Below are 23,902 nucleotides of genomic sequence, written 5' to 3' on the forward strand. Positions count from 1 at the left end.
TTCCCTGTACTCCGGCTCATAAGTCAGAGTGGCACTAAAGAAAATTTTGTCACAGACATATTTGAGCCAAGCAATGCAGAGAGAAAGACATTTAAAACTGCCTAAAAATATCCTCCTCCTGCCTTTATTGCCTGGGATTCCAGACCAAGTGATTATCAGCTCTGTCAACATTGCTGTCCAAAACTGACCCTACTTTCATTTAACCTTCTGACTCCTGCTGTGTGCATGTGGCAGACCTGGAAACAATGCTGTTATTCTACTGCCAACATGCGCCTGCTTCATTTGACCAGCCTATTGATTTTGGTGCACCCCCTACAATGCGCTAGGAGCAAAGCAGGTGGGCAGGCAAGAGGAGATGCCTTCAGCACCTGGGAGCATTTGCACTAGCCAGCACTTTCAGGGGAGCCAGTTGAACGAATGTTTCCCCAGGAAATAACAATATTAACCTGGGCCTATAAAGGAGTTTGTTTTTTTAAAAAAAAAACCACTTGGGCTCATGCTGAGAGCACCAGTGAATGAACTGGGGCATCTCCTTATTCACCGCTAACACGATCTTTTGTATATTATACCAAATGAGCTCTTAACCGTGTGCACACAATAAAGTCAGGATCTGTGTCAAGGAAATAACATAGAATCAAACTGCCAGTCTTTGTAACATTGTAGAGGATGCTAATAGCGAGGTCCAGACAGGCAGTTAACCTGAGCACTTAAATTTCACTGAAGATACAATCTTAAGAATAAATTTGTCCAGACCTCAGCTTGTCTCAGAGATAGAACTGCATACATTTGGATAGAACCAAAGTAAATATTTTTGGGCTGGGCACTGTGGCTCACACCTATGATCCCAGCACTTTGGAAGGCCAAGGCAGATGGATCACTCGAGGTCAAGAGTTTGAGACCAGCCTGCCCAACATGGTGAAACCTTGACTCTACTGAAATCCAAAAATTAGCCAGGCATGGTTGTGGGCGCCTGTAATCCCAGCTACTCAGGAGGCTGAGACACCAGAATTGCTTGAACCCAGGAGGCTGAGGTTGCAGTGAGGTGAGATCAAGACATTGCACTCCAGCCTGGACAACACAGTGAGACTCTGTCTCAAAATACATATATATATATATATACTCACACACATATATATGTATATATGTATACATATATATGCATATATATACTCACACACATATATGTATATATGTATACATATATATGCATTTATATGTATATATGTATACATATATATGCATATATATACACACAGATATTTATGCTTTGTAACATTGTAGAGGATGCTAATAGGGAGGTTCAGACAGGCAACTAACCCGAGCACTTAAATTTCACTGAAGATACAATCTTGAGAATAAATTTGTCCAGACCTTATCTTGTCTCAGAGATAGAACTGCATACATTTGGGTGGAACCAATCAGGTTGATATTTTATATATTACATATAATACATTATATATAACATAAAATATATATAATATATAATGTTTATTATATAAATATGTGATATATAATGTGTGTGTGTGTGTGTGAGTGTGTGTGTATATATATATTAGCACAGAGCATAAAATGTCCAAAAGCTATGATTATGGTCAGTCAAGCTAACTTTCCAGGAGGGTTGGTATAGGTGAACTGTTTCGCTGGGTGGAGTATGCACCTTGAGGGCCTACAGCTGAGCTACTCAGGCAATTAAAGGAAGACTGAATCCTGCCTTTAGTCTCTAAATTCTTTTTGTTTATTTTGATGTGTACTTTTTAAATCATTTATCTTCTTTTCTTTTTTTTTATTTTCTTAAGTAGAGCTGATATTTTAGGATAGCTTTCAATTTACAGGAAAGTTTAGAGGATACCACAGCAAGTCTCTATACTCTGTATTCAGTTGTCCCTATTATTAACCTTGTACATTAGTAGGGCACAATTTTGAAATTAATAAACTAATAAGAATGCATTATTATCCGTAACATCCCATATGTTAACATTCTCACAATTTCTCTAGTTTATTCTGATTTTTTGAGTGTTTACCCGATTGCTGCCTCTGTTCCAATCCCACATTACATCTAATGGCCATGTCTCCTTAGGTTCCCCTTACCTGTGACAGTTTGTCGATTTTTTCTTTTTATGATGACCTTGACAGTTTTGATTAGTACTGGTAAAGAATTTTGTAGGATGCCCCTCTATTGGAATTTGATTATTTTCTTATGATTATGTGGGGTTACTGGTTTTCTGTAGAAATTTAAAAAGTACCATTTTTATTATGTCATATCAAAGATACACACTACAATATGATGTATTATTATTGATGTTTACCTTATCATCTGTCTGAGGTAATATTTGCCAAGCTTCTCCACTGTAAGGTTACCCTTTTCTTCTCTCTCCTTTTGCATAGAATACTCTTTGGAAGGAAGTGACTATGCATAGCCCACACTTAAGGAGTGGGGAGTTACGGTCTTCTTTCCTTATGGTCAAGTATCTACATAAGTTATATGGGATTCTATCACAAAGGGTTTGTCTCTTCTCTCCCATTTACTTATTTATTCCATCATATATTTAAATCAGTATAAATAAACTCATGGATACTATTTTATAGTTTGATTCATAATCCAAGTAGTTAAATACTATGTTACATTGTCATCAATTTTTTCTGGCTTTGGCCATTGATAGGTCTTTCAGCTGGCTCATGTCATTTTGACATTATCCATCAATTCACTGTAGGTTTTCAGGTTTTTTGTTGTTGTTGTTGAGCACTACAAGACACTCCTTCCTTATATTGTACATTTTCTGCCTGGGTTCTAGAATCAGCCATTTCTCCATGGAAATAGCTAGTTTCTTTCTTTGCAGAATGTTGCTGGAGACCAGGATTTGGAAGCTAGGTGTGTATGTTACCGTCGCTACTGGGATGTCTTTGCTTGGCCTTCTCAACAGACAGATCAAAGATTTTATATATAAATATATAATCTTATTATATATTTATTTATATATTATTATTATATTGTTATTTATTTAATAATATATTATTTATTATTTATGTAATAACTTATATATTATTATATAAATAATAAATAATATATTATTATTATTATGTTATTTAATATATATTAAATATATATTATATATTATTTTATATATTAAATATATATTATGTAATATATTATTTTATATATTAAACAATATATTAAATATGTCTACTTAAGATTTATTTAAATAATATAATTATTTAACATAATTATATATTATTTAATATGAAAATATATTTAAATATATATTTCTATATCTTATATATAAACATATTTATATATTAAAGGTTGTATATAGACTAACATATATCTGTAAATTTTTCTGTGTAAGCATCTGTGTCTATATTCTGCTGAACATATATTCTGCTGAACATGTGTCTACATTGATGTCTACCCCCAACTCTAATCCATAACTACATCAATAATTCTACGCTTCTCCCCTTGCTTATTTATAAATTTCCACTCCAACAGCGAAAAGTCTCCTTCCCACTGTCCATTATTCGTTTACTTCTTTTTTCACTTACAGAATACACATACAGCATTCTCACAATGGTTACACCATACCTTTGCACTGTTCAACTTTAACGGCTAGGCGGTGCATTTGGGCAGTACTTTTGCCTTTGTCTGCTAAACACTTGAGACCTTCACAAGTGTTTCTTCACTTTTTTTCCTCTTTTATGTGAGACGGAAAGGCTACAGAGAGCTGGAATTGGGGAAATGCCCTTCTTTCTAGTGAGGTAAGACTCTGGTAAAATCTTTTTACTACAAGAGTAGGCAGTTGTTATTGAGAATGCTCTGTGTGCATTTCAAAATGGTTACTTTTCCCCTTCCACTGGCAGAGACAGTAGATGATTTTTGTTGCTGTTGAGGTTCTTTGCTGTGAGAACCTGGTGTAGTTCCTGGAGGCCAAACTCATGGAAATACGGACATTCTACCTAAGACTACAGACCCCAACTCTCGTTCTAGTGCCCATACAGATTCCAGCCACCTGTCCAAATTACTTCTTAAACCTTCCTAACAATTTATGGTTCCAGCAGACTCAGTTGCAGAAAAGCTGGTCTTAGCCATTATTCTCTATATTCACCTGTTTCTCCAGATTTAAGGTGGTAGTGTGCCCTGCAACCTCAATTATCCAATGAATGCAAGAAGAGATTTTCAGTTTGTTCATTTGTTTTTCTGTTGCTAGGATAGGAATAGTGACTTCCAAACTCTTAGCTTGTCAAAACTGAAATCAGAAGCTACGTGAATTCATTTTCAGCTAAAATGCATGGAATATCATTTGGAAGTTGGTCAAATTATTAGACTTATTATCATGCTTCCACAAGTTTCAAGCAACCTCTGGATAGGAATACCAGCAATTTAAACTTGAATTTCAGGTACAATGTAGTCAATAAAACAAAATGCTGTCAGAGAAAAAAAAAAGTTCTAAAATAATAAATTTTGGAAACATGTTTGTATTAATGGACCAAAACAATACAAATAAAAACAACTGTTTAATATCACAATAATTCAAACATTTGAAATAACAGATTTAGGAAATATCTATCATGAACACTATCAATAAACAGAACAGGTTAAGAGGTTGATTCTATTCATGAGTGTTATCCAGAATTTTGGACAAGGCCCTCTATCTCTCAGATCCCAAGCAGAGACTATGAACTAATGGTACAAAAGATGAATTAGGTTTTTTGACAAGGAAGGAAGGGAGGAAGGGAAGAAGGGAGGGAGGGAGGGAGAGAGGGAGGGAATTACTGATTTTTTAATGATTTGGCAGTTTCTCTAGAAGGTCTGCATGCTCCAGAAATAGTTGGCTGATATTGTCCCCTGGCAGCCTGTATTAGTCTGTTTTCACACTGCTGATAAATACATAACTGAGACTGCGTGATTTATGAAGAAAAAGAAGTTTAAAGGACTCACAGTTTCATATGGCTGGGGAGGCCTCATAATCATGGTGGAAGGCAAAAGGCACCTCTTACATGGCAGCAGACAAGACAGAAGAGAGACCAAGTGAAATGGGTTTCTCTTATAAAACCATCAGATCTCATGAGACTTATTCACTACCATGAGAACAGTATGGAGGAAGCTGCCTCTATGATTCAATTATCTCCCACCAGGTCCCTCCCACAACACATGGGAGTTATGGGAGCTACAATTCAAGATGTAATTTGGGTGGGGACACAACCAAACCATATCACAGCTCTCTGTAGTTGCTGAACATACTTACTTTCTTCAGTTTGTCATGGATTTGCCCAGAGCATCTCACTTGTTTTTGTAGCTAGGCCTTCTAGGCACCCAAGTTTTTCTTGTAAACCAATTAATTAGATAAAAAAGGATAACAAACCCTCATATGTCTTTTATAGAACTTAGAAGTCACACAGATATTCAGGATATCACTGCACTTTAGTAAACATGTCTATTCATCTGACTTTTTCCATGGATACTTTGCAATACACAATTAATCAATAATGAAGCACAAATAGAGATATTTCCATTGTGCATTGGATCTTTGTTATTTAAGGTTGTTGAAAACAATCACCTTTTCCAAATTATCTCTGTATCTTCTCTTCGTTCTCTGTCATTTTACTCCTGTTTGCAAAAAAGACTGACCGGGCTTTATAGGTCCACTGTGAAAAATTCAGATTCTGGTTCAAGACATGGTCATTACTGCCACTATGTGGCTTATTTTGGAAGTTGTTGAAAAGAAAACATTTAATTGGAGCTTTTGAACTTAAAGCTGCAAAACCTTGATATGCTCCCTAGTCTCCATAGCTTATACTCATGGATATACTTTTTACGAAGCACAACACCTAATTAGACAATTAATAATTTATTTTAATTTTAAAAATCTGCCTCCTAAGTAGTTGCATGAGAAATACACGTGCAAATGCACGCAGAAAAATATATGTATATGTACATAAAAAATCTGTATATGTATATATATAAACACCAGGCTAATTATATATATAAACATAAATATATATACAATCTATTTATATCTATTAATTGCATTTTCCTTATTTACACAAATGGATTTATATGCGTACTTTTTTGCACCTTCCTTTTATTCTTTTCAATGGCTGTGTAGTATTCATTTGTGGACATTTCTATTGTTTTTAATTTTTTTTACTTTTGTGTTTATTTCCATTTCGTTATGGAAAATTGTACTGCTTATATACCCTGGAAATTATTATTTTTAACTTTTGCAATTGTGGAAATTTGCATGATAGAATTTCTGAAAGTAGTATTTTGGATCAAAGAGTAAGTATATTTAAAATTTTGAAACATATTGTCAATTTGCTCTTCAAGTTAGCACCACGGCTACTTTTCAAGGGCCTTTTCCTTTATCGGATATTCTTGAAATTTAAATTTCTCTGTTTATTTTAAAGGCAGAGTCTTGTTATGTTGCCCAGCCTGGAGTGCAATAGCTAATCACATAGCACACTACAGTCTCTAACTCCTGGGCTCAAATGACCCTCCTACCTCCACTTCCCAAGTAGCTGGGACTACAGCTGTGCACCACTGCACTTAGCTTAATTTTCTCTATTCTGATTACCACCTCTTTGTAATGAGTGCAGTTGCACTGTTGCACTCTTTGCCATATGTATGTTGCCTGTCTTCATTTTTCTGTGAAATTCTTGTTCATCTGTTGCCTTTTATTTCTTTCCAGTTGATTTCTGCCTTTATATGTTAAGAATCATCTTTAACTTATGAATATTCTTATATTCCAATGTTACTTATATTTTGATTTACTAATAATCACTTTTGTTACTTAAGATATTTAAATTAGTAGTAAGTCAAATTTTACATATTTTTTTCTTTATGGTCTCTAGGTGTTTTGTCCTGGTAACAAATGTCTTTCTCCCATAAGGTTATGAATACATCTCCCATATAATTTTATAAAGGTTTTTAAATGTATTTCCATTAACCAAACAGTTAATTCATATCTTCTTGTGTTAATCTATTTACATTGCTATAAAGCAATACCGGAGGCTGGGTAATTTATAAAGAGGTTTATTTGGCTCACGGTTCTGCAGGCTGTACAAGAAGCATGGTGCCAGCATCTGCTTCTGGTGAGAATTTCAGGAGGCTTCTGCTCATGGCGGAAGAGAAAGGGCAGCAGGTGCCACATGGTGAGAGAGAAAAAAGAGAAAGGGGGAAGGGTGCCATGCTCTTTCAAATAACTAGTTCTTCCATGAATTTATAGAATGAGAACTCACTCATTGCTACAGGGAGGACACAAACCATTCATGAGGAATCAACCCCCATGACCCAAACACCCCAAACACCTCCCGCCAGGCCTCATCTCCAACACTGGGGATCAAATTTCAACATGAGATTCGAAGGTGACAAATATCCAAACTGTATCACTTCTCTTTATCAAAATCTAAAAATATAAATTAAACTAAAATTACACTTTACTGTTATCCATAGTTACATTCCTTGCCACAATTCGTATGTAATTAAGTTATGACAGTGTTGATGGTTTATAATTTTTGTGACTAGTTGAGAAAGCCTTTCTTGTTTTTGTTTTTTTGTTGTTGTTGTTGTTTTGATACAGACTTTCACTCTGTTACCCAGGCTGGAGTACAGTGGCACGATCTCAGCTCACTGCAACTTCCATCTCCCGGGTTCAAGCTAGTCTCCTGCCTCAGCCTCCTGAGTAGCTGGGATTACAGGCGCATGCCACCATGCCCAGCTAATTTTTGTATTTTTGGTAGAGACAGGGTTTCACCATGTTGGCCAGGTTGGTCTCAAACTCCTGACCTCAGGTGATCTGCCCACCTCAGCTTCCCAAAATGCTGGGATTACAGGCATGAGCCACCGTGCCTGGCCTGACAAAGCCTTTCATATTGAAGCTATGTTGTTAGGTAGATAAAAATTTATGAATATTTATCGCTTGCTAGATTGCTCATTCTATTAATATGAAATATCCATCTTTGTTCCTCTTAAAATGCATTTTATACATAATTATGTTTTATTTGAAATTATTACTGTTAAAAGCTTTTCCCCCTATACTTTGCAGGGTATATCCTTACCCATTCTGTCGAGTTTTTTCTCTGTTGTTTTTAAATTAGTTATTTCAGAACATAGAAGACTGGATGTTTAAAATCAGTGTGTGAATCTATCTTTTAATAGTTAAATCTAACCATCCACAGTTTTTATCCTCACTGATAGTTTCACACTTATTCCTGTCCATTTATTTCTGATTTACCATGCTCTCTTGTTACAGCCCCCCTTATTAATTTTTGCTGAATTAATATTATTTGAAGTTTTTCATGTCTTCTATATAATTCTTATATTCTAGTGCTAATTTCTAATACTTAAATACATATATTTTGTTTGTCAGTGTCTAAAATTAATCAGCATGCATATATTACATTGTCTTTATTCTCTACAATCCCAGCCTGGATGTTTTTGTTTTTCAAATGTTCATTCTTCTGTCTTTTTATATTCTTTTTCTTGTCAATATCTTCCAGCCATGTTGAAAGTCTTTGGAATTTACTCTCAAGCATTAATTTTAAAGCTGACATTTTAAGAAAGAAATTACAATAAAATATCTCCCACTCCTTCCTCCTGGATTCACTTTTCTTCTGGTTAGAACTCTTTCTTTCTCCATTACTTACTTCATAAGTCATCTTTAGAATATATGTAAATATAAGACTACAAGCAGCCACTACCAACTGATTAGAAATGGGACTTAGGGTAGAATTTATCTTTAGTTTCTTATAGTTCAGAGATAATATTTCTAAAAGGCTAGAAAACACCTTAGAGTATCGTCTTCATTATTGTATCTACCTTCTTTTTACCTGGATCAAGTGCATTAAGTATTGTTTGTGAATTTTTTCAACAACCCTGTAAGAGACATTTTATTATCCCACCATATAGATGTGAGATTCAAAAAGGTTGATTAACTTGATTTTTTTCATCAATGCTTCTAATAGTGGCTTCTTTGCTTTTGAAATGAAAAAAAAAAAAAAAAGGTATACTGAGTTAGAGTTTTATAGTTACTCAGGATAACACTTAAAATCTGTAACTTGACACATTGGGTACTGAATATCCAGACTCCAAACTACTCTCTTTTATTTTGATGAGAGTCCTTAAACTTCTATTTCTAAAGAAAGTCTTCACGTGGAGTTTCTAGAAGAGAAATCTTCTACACTTTGCTACCTGTTCCAGCGCCCAGTGTGCAGGGAGTATTAAAGTTGACAACTTATTGACTCTTGAGATTCCGTGTGATATTTCTTTTGGGGTAAAATTTTTCTGAAGTTGTCATCTATGTAAGCCTTCTTTAGGCTTCTACACCTTACGAGTTATTATAGCCAAAGGAGAAACCAAGAGTTCCGAACTATAAGGAGTGAAATGCTCCAAATTTCTCTTGTTAAACATGGTAATTGCCTGGTAACAAGCTGAAAGAGAAAAACAGTGGAGCGTGGCGGCCAGATATTCTGAACCAATGTCTTTCATCATTCTCAGAATGTTATGAAATTTAATAAGTGTTTATTGAATCCTTATTGTAGTAACCCAGCTACTAATTCAATTTTTTTGGTAAGATGTACATCAACTAAATCATACGTGTAAGTGCCTTTCGGCTGTCAGTCACAGTGTGCCATGGGTGTACATTAATAAAAATGAGAGAGTAGGCTTGGGATTCTGACATGAAGAACCCTCTTCAATGGATCCTGTCTAGGCACAGAGATGGTTGGGGCAGGGGAGGTGAATACTCAATGTGTTGGAAATAGGACACAAATTATGTCTCATCTCCTGCTCCTCTAATCAGGTGACCAGGAGGAATTGGCATTCCAGTAACTTCTCAATTCCTAGCTCTGGTGTTCTAGGCCCTCTTCCCATAACTTATCCTTCATCTCAACTCTGTACGTGTGATTTCCCACAGTATTCAAAGGTGGAAAGGCATCCTGTGACTGCATTGGAGAAAATGATGGAATCAAGTTTTGTCGGCCCCCAGTCATTCCCTGAAGTCCCTTCTCCTGACAGAGGAAGCCAGTCTGTCAAACACCACAGGTACTAGTAGCTCATCATGGTGGGAGTGGGCACATTCACACTGTGTGTATGCTGGGTGGCACATGCCAAGGACTGGCAGCATGACTTAGGAGACACAACTGTTCTTGCTTCTCCTGTAGTTCTCTGTGGAGCAGATGCTCAAACACCTCACATCAGGTAAACCAAAGTTACTGGTTTCCACAGCAGACAACATTGCCCCTGTAAGAAACTTGATGGAACTATAGATAACACCCATCAAAGCTACAGACCAGTAAAAAAAAAAAAAAAAAAAAAAAAAAAAATTGCATTCCAAAAAACTATTTTTAAAAATACGTTACCTGGCCTGCCTTTTCTAGATGATACAGTTAATGAGTAATTCTTCCCTATGCAGCCTAATGTGACAGACTTCAGGTTTTCCAACATGGTTCTTATAAAATAAAATTTTCCACGGGGAAGAAGCCTGGTGAATCTTCTTCTTGGGTCTATAAAATCTTCTGTTATAAATGGGGTGGCAGTTTCTTACAAGCTCCCCAGAAATTGGCTGCTTTGGAGAAAAAGCCAAAAACGTAGTTATTTGACACATTTCATAGCATTCTAAAGCTAACTTTGTCCTTCAGCATCTTCTAGTCTCCACTTTTCTGTTTTATACATCAGCATTCTGAAACTCCAAATATTAAAGGTATTTGTCCTAAACCAAATGATGAAGTTTGGGACAAATGCTAGATTGTGTTCAGATATACATCCTCAGTCTTTATGGAAGTTGTTCAAAGACTGAAGCTTCCTTTTCTTAGTGAGATATACAGTATATTACAATTTGAAAAAAATATGAAAAATTAAACATTTTAACAATGAAAAAGTAAATAACTGTTGTTCCCAGCAATGAAAGTTGAATGTTGTAGCCCCTTTGTTGTCACATACTAGGCAATAGTTTGCACAACACCAAGCCGGAAACATACATGATAGAAGAAAACTACTTTCTTCTTCACCTTTTAATGAGTTACATGAAATGGATTTTATTGTTTCTGGCCACATTTACTTTGAGATTTTTAGTCACTCTTGACACTAATCCTCAGCACTTGATGGCAGTTTTTATTCTCATTCTACATGAGTAGAGATTAAAACACTGAGAGTTTGCCATTTTAAAAAATATGGTATGTTCAATTCAGGATTGAAATATGTTTGGCTCTTGGATAATTGCTTTAGCTATTCTCACTGCAAGTTTTGATTTATATCAATGTTGCATTTACAGAGTATTTTCCTGTGAAAAGAGCATTTCATTTCACTGGACCTAATGAAAGTTGTCTTAATTAGGGAAATAAGTCCAATATTATCAGTCTTTCAGAAGACTGATATTGTCCCCCAAATGGTATTTTCTCCTCCTGATTATAACACATGTTAAAGTAATATTTCACCTAGTCAAGTAATTCAGTATAATATCATTCTAGTATTATATTAACTATATTCTGTCATGAATGTTTTAAAATTGATATATATGTTTTAAAACATCAACTTTTCATATGTTTGAGCTGCAATATTCCTATGCCCAGTTCTCATGTACTTTTTTTTTATGCTCCCTCCTAAACTTGGCTTCTGCTATGGTGTCTAGAAGTCACTCACAGATTAAATAAGGATATCTTTAAGAGACCTTCCTTTTTGTTGGATCAACGACATTGCAGTATCTGTTAGCATACATTGTGTCCTGACAGATGGACAAGGGTTGATTCACAAAATGCCTTTAGAACTTTGTAAATTATAGTTTAATATATCATAGCTTTTGTTTTGTAAAACATGCAATAGACTTAAACATTTTCATGATTGATAACCCAGACACTGATTTATATATCCTGGAAACTGCTCCATAACTTCCTGAATGCCACTGAGTTAGAAGGCCTGAATAGCTGATTGATCAATAGGCATAAAACTCTTTTAAGACAGGTCACTAGTTCATACTGATAGACTTTGCTGTTGTGACAGTTTAGTGAGCTATGAATAATTAATTTCTTTTGTGCACTGCAAATATGACTCATTTGGATAACTCATGTATGAAACAAAGCTATTAATTCAAAGCCATTATTTCTAATGTTTAGTTCAAAAAAATCCCATCTGTTTAGAAAATAAATCTATTACGGCATGTCATATTTATTGCAGTATATTTTGGCAATGTAAGTCACTTGTCTTTTTTTATTATTTTATTTTTTTGGAGATAGAGTCTCGCTCTGTCACCCAGGCTGGAGTGCAGTGGTGTGATCTCGGCTCACTGCAACCTCCGGCTCCTGAGTTCAAGGGATTCTCTTGCCTCAGCCTCCCAAGTAGCTGAGACTACAGGCACATGCTACCACACCTGACTAATTTTTGTATTTTTAGTAGAGATGGGGTTTCACTATGTTGGCCAGGCTGGTCTTGAAGTCCTGACCTCAGGTGATCCACCAGCCTCAGCCTCCCAAAGTACTGGGATTACAGGTGTGAGCCACTGTGCCTCGCCATGTCACTTATAAAAAGCACATATGTAGGTTTTTTTGCATTGAAATAATTCCAGGGTTTTCAGTGACAGAGAAGACCCTTTGAATTGCCAGGTGTGGCAATGGAGCTAGAGGAGCTCATCATGTGGAGCACCTACTGTGTGCCAGGCTCCATGCTCCATGCTTTGCATACTTCCTGTCTTTAAACCTTCACATCCCATAGCGAACCTAGGAAAATTCTTAAATAGAATGCTGATATATTCCTTTTGCCACTCCCTTCTCATACTGGCAACAAGTTTCTACCTTTTCTGTTTTCTGCCTTGCCCTATACACCAAGACGGCTGCAGGCTCCCTTGTCCTCTGGTTTCTGTGGGTTTAGTGTGAGGCACAGGCATGAGATAGATGGCAGGGAGGAGAGTGAGGTCATGGCCCTTGTGTCACCTTCCTTCCTGCTTGGTTGCCTTCAATATGTCCCTTTTCTGGGGCCATGGAGCCTGCAATGCGGCCCCTTCCTTACAACTCACTTTCTCTCTCCATTCTGAGAACTGCTCCCTCTCCTTGTTCCTTAAGTCAGAGGGATAATAATAGCTTCTCATAGTAGTCCTGAGGCACAGCAGCCTCCTTTATTGCTTTTTTCCCCCTCAAACACTGATCACACTTTTGTATATAGCAAAATCTCTAACAATGAACCAAGTTAAACTGCCATCTATGTCTCTCCGGGACTCTGACTGGTACAAGTACCTCCATCAGCATCATGCTTCTAGCAACTAGTTACCTGCAGACCCAAGACTTATACTCAGTTGCAGCTAACTCTAGCATCTAAGCCTTCATGCCCTGCAGACCCCATCATTGCCATTGGATGGTAGATGAAAGTAGGAAGTCAAGGAAGCAAATTAGCTGCTAGAGAGCTTCTCCAACTTGTGGGCTTAGTGCGCTAACTAGACATCCCCTGTTAGACATTTAGGGACACACCATACCAGATGTATCATGATAAGAATGAAGGTATAGGGGCTAGGGACAGTGGCTAACGCCTGTAGTCCCAGCACTTTGGGAGGCCTAAGAGGTGGATGGCCTGAGGTCAGGAGTTTGAGAATAGCCTGGCCAACATGGTGAAACCTCGTCTCTACTAAAAATACAAAAATGAGCCTGCCATGGTGGGGGCACCTGTAGTCCCAGCTACTTGGGAGGCTGGGGCAGGAGAATCATGGGAACCCAAGAGGTGGAGGTTGCAGTGAGCCAAGATTGTGCCACTGTACTTCAGCCTGGGTGACTCTGTCTCAAAAAAATAAATAAATAAAGATGTAATAAGGGATGATCTTCTGCTTGCACAAATTTAGGAAGTTAATGTTGGCTTGAGAAATATAAAGATTGATCAGTCACCTTGCCACAACCAAGAAAGTGGCTATTAACACTCAAATATCAGATTTTCAAACTCTGATCTTAAATAATATTTGCAAAGTCCTGTTTTGTATTGACTAAGTAGAATTAACAGTAATATTGATGGAAGAAAAGTGACAAAACACCAAACAACATAGTGATATGGGTAAAATGTCTTTGAGAGACTGGTTTCTTTAGAACCTTCATAAATTTATTGAAATTTTGAGAATGTTTTCATATTTCTTTCTATGGTTGTATTGATATTTACAGAGTTAAATGAGAATGCAGCACAAAATTCTCAGTTCCTTTATTATTTGAGCACCGCAGAACCAGTGTGACCCCATAAACTAGCATCTCGTGGAATGTCTACACATGAACAAAGTTCTGCTCACCAGTCTACAGTAGGGTTAATTCAGTGGGGTGGAGATGGGAATGGATAAGGAACAGGTAATAAGTCTCATCAGCAATGGATTTTTATAGAGTCTAGTTATTTTCTGTACATAATCTATGTAAGAATTCTCACTTTGTTAAGGCCTGTGGTGTAAGCCACTTACATGATTTGCTCATTGATGGCATCTATAAACATATAGTTATTTAGGCATTTGAATGTATGAGTCAAATAAAATATATAGTCAGATGTTTATTAAAAGCAAACTCAGAAGAAAAATAATTTAGTTTGTCAAGAGTGAACAGGGAATTTAAACATATGTTAATGAGAAAATGCCAATTAAAATTTGTGAATTCTATCGCTAATAAGTGAATTTTTTCCCCCGTAAATCCCTTCTGGGCTTACTGTGTTTAGTTTTTCTCAGTGTCTCATAAGAAGGCTATTTTTATTTCTATCAGAGAGACACCTACGATGCCTTGGATAATCAGGATGGATGGGAATGAGGAGCTTGAGAATTCCTTAAGTTCGCCTCTTACCCTGGCTGGAAAGTGGCAATGATTTTCATCAGTCATGCTCTAACCTAGAAAGCCAGAAATCCAGGAACTTCCCTTTTTCTCAGTGTCTCCAAAGGTAAAATGGATTGGGCAATTCCTGATCCCATTCTACCACATATACTATATTCATGGATGGCCCCTGGCCTAGAACTTTGAGGACTTGGGGTGCAGATTCCGTGTTTGCAAAGTTTGAGCAGCCACCTGTGAGGTTATTGCTATGATGTCTTCTGTTTGTTTGTTTGTCTGTTTTCATTCCACCTCAGCAGGAGTTTATCCTCTTGCTGTAGCCCAGGGCAAAGGAATGGCATGCTCCATAGGAATGCCTTCAGAAGGACACCCCCGTCACCCCGAAGTAGGCTAGGTGGAATTGTGGGACCAGCATATCAGCAACTCGAAGAATCAAGGATCCCAGACCAGGATACGATACCTTGCCAAGGGTAGGTCTCAAAACAGCAGTGGAATCTAGGGAAGTTATCTTTAATGCCATAGCTTTAAATTAAGTTTTAAGCTCCTTGGGGTTTTATTCATTGGTGTATTCATTAACTAGCTATATATGCTTACTGCCATCTTTGTTTTCCAAAAAGTGAACCAACTTTAAAGTATAGATGTGATGGAAATAGGTATCAGAGAAACATTAGATTAGAAAGAAATATAACTAGGAAGAAAGTAAGTGTAGATATCTAGGCAATATGTTATTAGACCATTTGCTAATACAACTGGAAATTTCTCTTTGATTTAAAAAATCAAAGGAGGATTATAGTGTTCCTTCATCTGCAGATTAGAAAAAGGACTTAATTCTCTGATAAGTATTGTGAGCAGTATGCTAAACAATAACTCAGGGCATATATACAGTATGAGCTTGAATGTAGAATCTGGGTCAATCTTGAGAGTGTAAAGTCAAAGCACAACTTACTAAACTCGTATCTGCAAGTTATTCATGGTACAGGGGTAGAAGGATGGGCTTTGGACACCATCGCTACTACTCTTTACTGTGCAAAAGATATCCCTTCCTCTGGTGGACACAGATCCATAGAGGCATCACCACCATCAAAGCACGGTGAGCTGAGTACAGGATGAATGTTAGCCATTATTCACGTAGTTGGCATAAACTGCCCAACTAAACATGCGATCCTCACTTAAACTGACTGGACTTCAAATCCCATCTCTGCTCCTCACTACTAGTGTGACTTTGAGAATATTTCATGATGTGGTCTTAGATGCTCTTATCTATAAATTGAGAAAAATAGAGCAGACACTGTGGCTCATACCCATAGTCCCAGCACTTTGGGAGGCTAAGGCATGCAGATCACTTGAGCTCAGGAGTTTGAGACCAGCCTGGGCAACATGGCAAACACCGTCTTTATCAAAAATACAAAAAATTAGCTGAGCATGGTAGTGTGTGCCTGTGGTCCCAGCTGCTTGGGAGGCTGAGGTGGGAGGATCCCTTGAGCCTCAGAGATGGAGGCTATAGTGAGTGCAGATGGTGCTACTGGACTCCAACCTAGGTGACAGAGAGACCCTATCTCAAAAAAGAAAAGAAAAATACAAATAATTGAGCAAAATAATATCAACGCCCTGAAGATTGTTGGGCAGATTTAAAATAATCATGTGCGTAAAGAGTTTGTAGTAGACACATAGTAAGCAGAGAAATGGTACTGGTATTCATCATTACAGTAATTGTTATAATTTTTTCAATAATTTCAAGAGCAATGCAATCAGAGTTTACTCTAGAAATTTCAGAAATCAGTTCCCTCACTCAAGCCAGGTTCTCGTGGCTCTGTTTTTATCTCTCTGAATGAGCCAGGCCAGGTTTCTATGCTGCTTTGACCTGGATGATTTTTCCAGACTGTCTCTATCAGGCTAAAGACCAAAACAGGAGGTAGGTCTAGCACAGAATCTCACGTTTCTCTTTTCATATGGGAATGGGATATATGGAGCAGTGTCCTGTCTAACAAAGTTCAGCAACAGATTTCTTTAGGAAAACTAGAAGACAGGAAATAAATGGCTGGTGGCTAGGTTTATAATTTTGAAGCAATTCCAAATGGACTGTAAAAGGCATTTGGTACAGATTTAGGGTGACAGTTGCAAAGTAAACATAACAACCAAGGGGTTCAAAATGTATAATGCGAGTCAAGAAGCAGTTTGCATTTCTCTTGGTCTTATCTGTGGAAAAGCAGGCTTGCATTTAACCCATAATTATAATTGATCATGTTTCATAGTGCCTTTTCTATATAAATGACTAATGATGCCTCTTGCTAATGAATATGACTATATACATATACATAAAATCCCTCGGATGAATGTTACAAGAACAAATGAGGGAAAACCAACTTCAGAGATTTTGTGAGTGGACAAAAAACCCAGCCCATGCTGCTTTTTTTTTTTTTCTATTGGGCACTGTGATGACCATCATTCCGTATGTTCGAGGAGTAAGGGTGCTTGGAGCCTATGCCAGGCTCAAGCTTGAACCATGCACATATCAGCAGAGGCTCAGAGATCACATTACATGCTGAGGCAATGCTTTGCTTTTTTAACCTCCTAGGAGACTCACACTTATTTTCTGCGTGGTGGTAGTTTTGTTTTGGTTCAGTCACTATTGGGTTGGAATATTCTCTCCAGCTGCTTGGCCACAGGTATTTTCCCATGTGTGATATCTACCAGATGTTGATAAATGGTGACTCTAAGTGTAAGTCACTGTATGCCCAGCACAATGAATCTCAGGGAGCAATCTCATTCTCAGTTCTTATAAACAGCTATTTTCCACTCCCAGGGAGCTGACTGTCTCTCTGAACTGGAAATGGGATTGGCAATAGAATTTCACAGCTAAAGGCCCTCTTTAAATTTGGCCCCAGCCTGGAAGAGGGGGAAATGAATTTGCAAGAGCCATCAGCTATCTGCTCGTTGTTTACCAAGTAAGTGGGCGCTGTCTATGACAGTTAGGCTCCCAACGTATGTGGCTTCTTTCCTTGGCAAGAACTTCCGCCCAGCTTGAACGTAACGTCTATCTTATTGTGGCCTGGGGAAGGAGTGAGGTGAAGAGGAGATTCTTGAGGAAACTTTGTCATGACTGGAGCCCTGGTCAATGACAGCCATGGTAATGGCTCAGAGAGTTTAAACTGTATCATGTCAGGAAAATCAAGCTAATATATTCATATGCCAGACAAAAAGAGATGGAATCACAAATGTTAGATTCACATCTTAGAATGAGATAAAATTCAAAATATACTGAATACCTACCACACCTAGCTAGCAACTTTATATACTTCTCTTCAGTTATTCTTTAGAAATATTATGGATAAGCACACTAAGGATATCAGAGTTTAAATGGCTAGCCCAACGTAACATACACAGTCCCATGTAAAAGAGTTGCAATTGAATACTGGCTTTTCTGACTAAATAAACCACTAAATCAACAAAGAATGTGAAGAAAACCACATTTATGGCTGATGACTTGTAAATGGAGTATCTAATTTTATGACTTCAGAGGAAAGTGTGGATTCCTTCAAAATAGTCTGTTCATTCATTGCCATGTGCCCTAGGAACTGAGAGGGTTTGGAGTCTCCTAGAGAAACACAAATTCCTTAGCATGACTCATGAATGACTGGGAACCAAATCAAGTGACTAATACTTGGAATCTTTCTTCTTTAAAAGAATGCTTCGACTCACATAGTTACAGGCAAGATGCATTTGTATTTTCTTTGTTGAGGATGAGAGGAAGACTGGCCCAAAACAAAATGACAAGCTCATGGACAGAACTTGTGGAAGCATCATTGGCCCTCAAGGGATACAGAACTTTGAATCCTCTGACTCAGAAATTACATCTAGAAATTTAGCTCTCACTTAAACTTCTGCTGGAATACCAGTGCTGGGACACTCATAGCATCTCTTGGGGGACGTGAGGCTTGCCACTGTGTCTCTAGTAGAACAGGGCAGAGACATTATTTCAATTAGTCCTCAGAAAAATTCCCCTTCCCTCTGAGCAATCAAGTTAGTGTTACTACCTGATTGTTTTAATTGATGGCAAAATTAAAGTGAGGCTGCCATTTACCTGAGATTCCAGAGCATATAGTAATTTTGGAACTTGAAATCATGTCTAATTCAAAACAAAATCACAGTTAGGAAAGTTCTCATTGTTTACAGCTCATCTTCATGTCATGGTAACATTTTAAATTTCGGTTGTTGCCAGGCATGTGTTCAAAGCCTGACTTGGGAAGTGACACATAATAGTCCACTGCAATTCCTCTTTCTCATCTAAATCCTTTAGTCAGACCTCTGGCAAATGAGAAGAATGCTCAAAGTTTGGCGTGAATTGCCTTTGATTATGTCTTAGTCATGCCACCTAGTTGACTTGTTGAATTTACAATTTAAAAACATTCTCTAAGATATTTGCACCTTTATCCAACTCTTTAGATCCAACTGTAAGAATTTTTACCTATCACCATTGTGTATCAACTTACCAGATTCTACCTACTGGTATACCCTGATGATATTTATGTGAAATGCTATCCTGGCTACATTTCTTGTCCCTGTTTCACTGGTGAACCTGACAGACAGACTTTCTATATTTTCATACATACAAATCATGCTAACAGGATGGTGCTGAGAGCAAAACAAAAGCCTGAAATTTGTTTCCTTACTTCTTGTTGAAAGTGATTTATTGATTTGAAGTTTTAGGCTCGTATTTTTAGTTATATAACACTAATGAGAATGGAGTAATATTCCCCAAGAATTTCCAAATATGTAACTGTGCAGTTTGTATGAATAAAGATTACATATCCCCAAAAAGGTATTCTGGTTCACCTTAGGATATATTCATTCATTAACAACCTCTAACATTGACAGTAATAATTAGAATAAGACAACTTGGGTTTAAATTCTCTGTGTGACTCTCACTGAAGATATAATTTTGGGAAAATCATCTTAGTCTATTTTACTCATCCGTTAAATATAATAATAAATAAACTACAAGGTTTTTAAAAAATAAAGCAAGTTAATTGGAGGTGAAAGTGATTTTTACAAGCACTGTACAGATATTAGCTATTGTTATTAAGTTTGAAAACAGACATTAAGTAGGATATAAAGGGGGAGTTTACCTTGAAGACTTGTTTATGTATTCATGTGTTCACTCAGTTAAAGTGTATTGATTACCAACTCTGTATTAGGCACAGTAAGAGAGGATGGGACTACAGAGGCCTAAATCTCTTCCCTGTCTGTGTTCACTGTCTGGTGGAAAGACCTCTAATTTGCTCCCAATCATGTCCTTACAATAAAGATTTGTATTTAGTATACAACGCACTGCATTGCAATTATTATCTACATGTATAAACATGATTTTCATTTACATAATAATGGAAGTCAAGGAAATGAGATTTATTGTATGGAAGGTTGATATGTTTAAATTGTGTCAAAATCTGAATGTTTAACATTTAAATTAGGGACAAATAACTAAGAAATAGAATAAAACACTACTGTTCAAGTTCCCAAACCCCATTTCTATAAATCTGCTATGTACCTGTCCCATTTTCTGTCACTGAACAGCACAGAGGAGAAAGATTTACTAGCCCTGAACAGGCAAGAAGGGAAGTTAGAAGATTCTGCTATATTCAAATGACTTGCAATGGCATATTGGCATTCTTGACAAGTCCTTGCCATGGACCAAAGAACTACCTTACTTGGTTTCTTGGTTACTTGGTTGTAAGGAAAGATGCTAGATGCGTAGAAGCCCTATGGAACCCACTTCATATTCAGCCCCAGGCAGGTAGAGGAATCATTATCCTCCCATTCCCATCCACTGGCTCAGCAATCTGGCAGTGAGGTGGTTCCTTTAGAGCACAGTGCCAGTGGAAATTGGATTTGGATCCCCTAAAATCAGTGTGAAGCAGAAAAACTCGTGATTGTAGTACCTGGATGCTTAATATTGGGCTTCTTGATTGGCTTCAACTAGGGTGGCCACAACAAGTCTACTGGACTAACCCAGGGCTGAGAGGGTGGTCGAGTTGATGGAGTGGACTAATGCCATTATGGGTGTCCTGTTTGTCACAATGGAAAGGCCACACTTACCTGCTCAATCCCCATTTACTTTGTATTCTAGGATAGAGGTCAGGAAGACTATATCCCACCTGCCTATACAGCTGTGGTGTGTTGAAAGACCCCTGGACTTAAAGTAAGAAGATCTGGGTTTGAGTCTCAGTCTGTCACTTATTTTCTGTGTGACCTTGGGCAAGTCACTTCACCTATCTGAGCTTCAGTTTACTTCTCTGTTTAACTGGGAATCTATTATCCGTCTCATGGGGTTGCTGTGAGATTTCAGTGAGATGGTGCATGTGAAAAGTGCTTTGTGGATTGAGTATTGCTCTAACAAAGCCCAGCAGAAGGCAGAAGGAGTAACACTGTGTTTCTTTTTCAGGTATTCATCCAGTGGTTTAAAAACTCAACGAAATACATCAATAAATATGCAACTGCCTTCAAGAGAGACAAACCCCTATTTTAATAGCTTGGAGCAAAAGGACCTGGTGGGCTATTCATCCACAAGGGCCAGTTCTGTGCCCATCATCCCTTCAGTGGGTTTAGAGGAAACCTGCCTGCAAATGCCAGGGATTTCTGAAGTCAAAAGCATCAAATGGTGCAAAAACTCCTATTCAGCTGACGTTGTCAATGTGAGTATTCCAGTCAGCGATTGTCTTATAGCAGAACAACAAGAAGTGAAAATATTGCTAGAAACTGTCCAGGAGCAGATCCGAATTCTGACTGATGCCAGACGGTCAGAAGACTACGAACTGGCCAGCGTAGAAACCGAGGACAGTGCAAGCGAAAACACAGCCTTTCTCCCCCTGAGTCCCACGGCCAAATCAGAACGAGAGGCACAATTTGTCTTAAGAAACGAAATACAAAGAGACTCTGCATTGACCAAGTGACTGGAGATGCAGGAATCTGTGCATTCTATGCTTTGCTCAACAGGAAAGAGAGGAAATCAAATACAAATTATTTATATGCATTAATTTAAGAGCATCTACTTAGAAGAAACCAAATAGTCTATCGCCCTCATATCATAGTGTTTTTTAACAAAATATTTTTTTAAGGGAAAGAAATGTTTCAGGAGGGATAAAGCTTACCATTAAAGCTTTGGGGTAGAATTCTGAATCCAATTTCAGTTAGTCCCAACACTGTCCTCTTAGGCTCTTAGAAGATGTGGGCAATTCAGATCCTTGGCCCCACAAGTGCCAGTGTCTAATTAAAACACACTGGTTTCAAAAAGAGGAGAGCTGCATCCTGCAGGTGGATGCACCAGTGAGCAGGTGGCCCTTGCCATTTGGCTTGCCAGTCCCAAGCCCTAAATTTCTATTCACCCAATAACCTCATCACAGGTTATGTCATGTCGAGAAATGTAGTGTTTTCTATTTGATTTTTGAAGAATGCCACAAAAGACTCTGCAATGGGAAGGAGGACAGGAGATAGAAGGAGAAACCGGGGGCAATCTTAACTACTCTTGTGTGCCACCTTCCTCTGAGATTTGAATGCACAGATCTCAGCTGGAGGTATGAAATTATTACGGAAAAAGAGACAAACAAGTCACTATGTCGTGTCACTAAAATCATGCTAATAGAAATGTTTTTCCTTGAGATTGTTTAGAGGCTCTGGAGGAGCGTTTCTCAGTTTTTGTGTGCCTGTGTGCACATGTGTGCGCGAGCGTGTGTGTGTGTGGACTTGCTCACGCGGACACATATGCTGTAAGCACATGTGTTCATTGTGCGTATGTGTGTGCATGTGTGCGCGTATTACGCTTGCTAAAATTTGTTCTGAAACATCAGGGAATCTAATATTCAGAAAAAATATTTCCCTCTTAGATCTGTTCACTTTAAATTTTTCCATTAAGTATAAAGTTCAGTTAGTTCTTAAATCAAGGTCACTTGCATGGTGGGGTCGTATAAAACTCTTGACACTGTCTAGACCATTTTCTGATGTGAATACTTTTGAGAGGATCAACTATTGGCTCATTAATGATATCAGTATCATAAGGTGAGTTAATTGAGGGTGTGTGCTTATTTTGAATCATGCCTACTTAAATTATTAACACAAGACAATTAACAAATTGACAGTTATCATTTGCTTTCTCATCATCCTCATTGCTTTTTATTTTATAGCAAGTCTACTACATGTGGACCAAGGCTTTGGCTTCTGTGGTTAGTATGGGAAGAATAAATTGTTGAAATAAAAAACCCAGACTATTCAGTTCACAAGAAGCCCCCCAAAAGAACAGTAAATTGTGTTGTATGTTCATTTGGAATAAAGCAATATTTTTACCACTGCTAAGGTGAACTGAAACCTCTCCTGAAGATTTGTCTGTTTATTTACCCTCACTTTCATGGGACATATGAGGAAATTAGTGTTCACATACCCAGTCTTTTTTCAATTATTGGTGGTATTGAGTTGTTATGTTTACACTGTTTTAAATAAAAAGGCACCGTATTTGAAAGCATAAAAGATTTCTTTTACTGCAGTTTGGGAAAACTTTGGTTAAAATCTCTTGGTGGAAGACACATTCCATGGAAAAGGAATATAACTATTTCTGAGTCAAGCAGTAAATATATACAGTTCTTATTTCAGGTTAAGTTGTTTCTGTTGAAAATACATTGCAAATTGCTCTTTCGGAACATCCGTTATTAGTAGACATACTGTCATCCAGAAAAAAGAAAGAGCACTATGTATTTATCAGAACCACTTAATAGAAATTCAAAGTCTCAGATGTTGAAACACTTTGGTAAAAATGCACTTTACATTTAACAAAAGGTTGTGTGGTATTTATTATTTGTTCTGTTATAGTTCCATTGTTTTGAATATGGAGGTGATATTGGTAGAATTTCAAAAGATTATTATAAATTCGTAATGTCTAGATCATCTAAGTTCTCATTTAAAAATACACGTATGGGAACATTTTAGAAAATGGTCTTAAAAACTAACAGGTCTATAAAAACCCGATAAGTTGGGCATCCAATATGTCTTTGTGTTGAAATTTATCACAACTATCAAACAACTGGAAGGCCTCACAACTTTGTTGAAGTCAACCTTGTTCTTTTTTTGTTTGTTTCGCTTTTGTTTCTAACTAAAATGTTGT

At 37.4% G+C, this 23,902-nt stretch overlaps 1 protein-coding gene across 9 annotated transcripts in view; it reads left to right on the forward strand.

Moving 5' to 3' along the window:
* The window catches only part of NRG3 (neuregulin 3), a 1,116,221-nt gene extending 1,092,954 nt beyond the window's left edge, over positions 1–23,267 (forward strand). For 2 of the 9 annotated variants that reach the window (XM_031936195.1, XM_026455769.2), the window contains 3 exons: positions 9,906–10,033; positions 15,057–15,227; positions 21,197–23,266. In XM_031936195.1, the coding sequence (XP_031792055.1) occupies positions 9,906–10,033; positions 15,057–15,227; positions 21,197–21,704 (807 nt within the window). In that variant the 3' untranslated portion in view covers positions 21,705–23,266. Of the gene's footprint in view, positions 1–9,905; positions 10,034–15,053; positions 15,228–20,881; positions 20,954–21,196 lie in introns of all 9 variants that reach the window. The other 7 variants (XM_031936194.1, XM_031936196.1, XM_026455768.2 and 4 more) reach the window with 6 other exon arrangements.
* Positions 23,268–23,902: the final 635 nt, after the last annotated feature.

Source organism: Piliocolobus tephrosceles, chromosome 9 (assembly GCF_002776525.5).
Source record: "Piliocolobus tephrosceles isolate RC106 chromosome 9, ASM277652v3, whole genome shotgun sequence".
NCBI lineage: Eukaryota > Metazoa > Chordata > Mammalia > Primates > Cercopithecidae > Piliocolobus > Piliocolobus tephrosceles.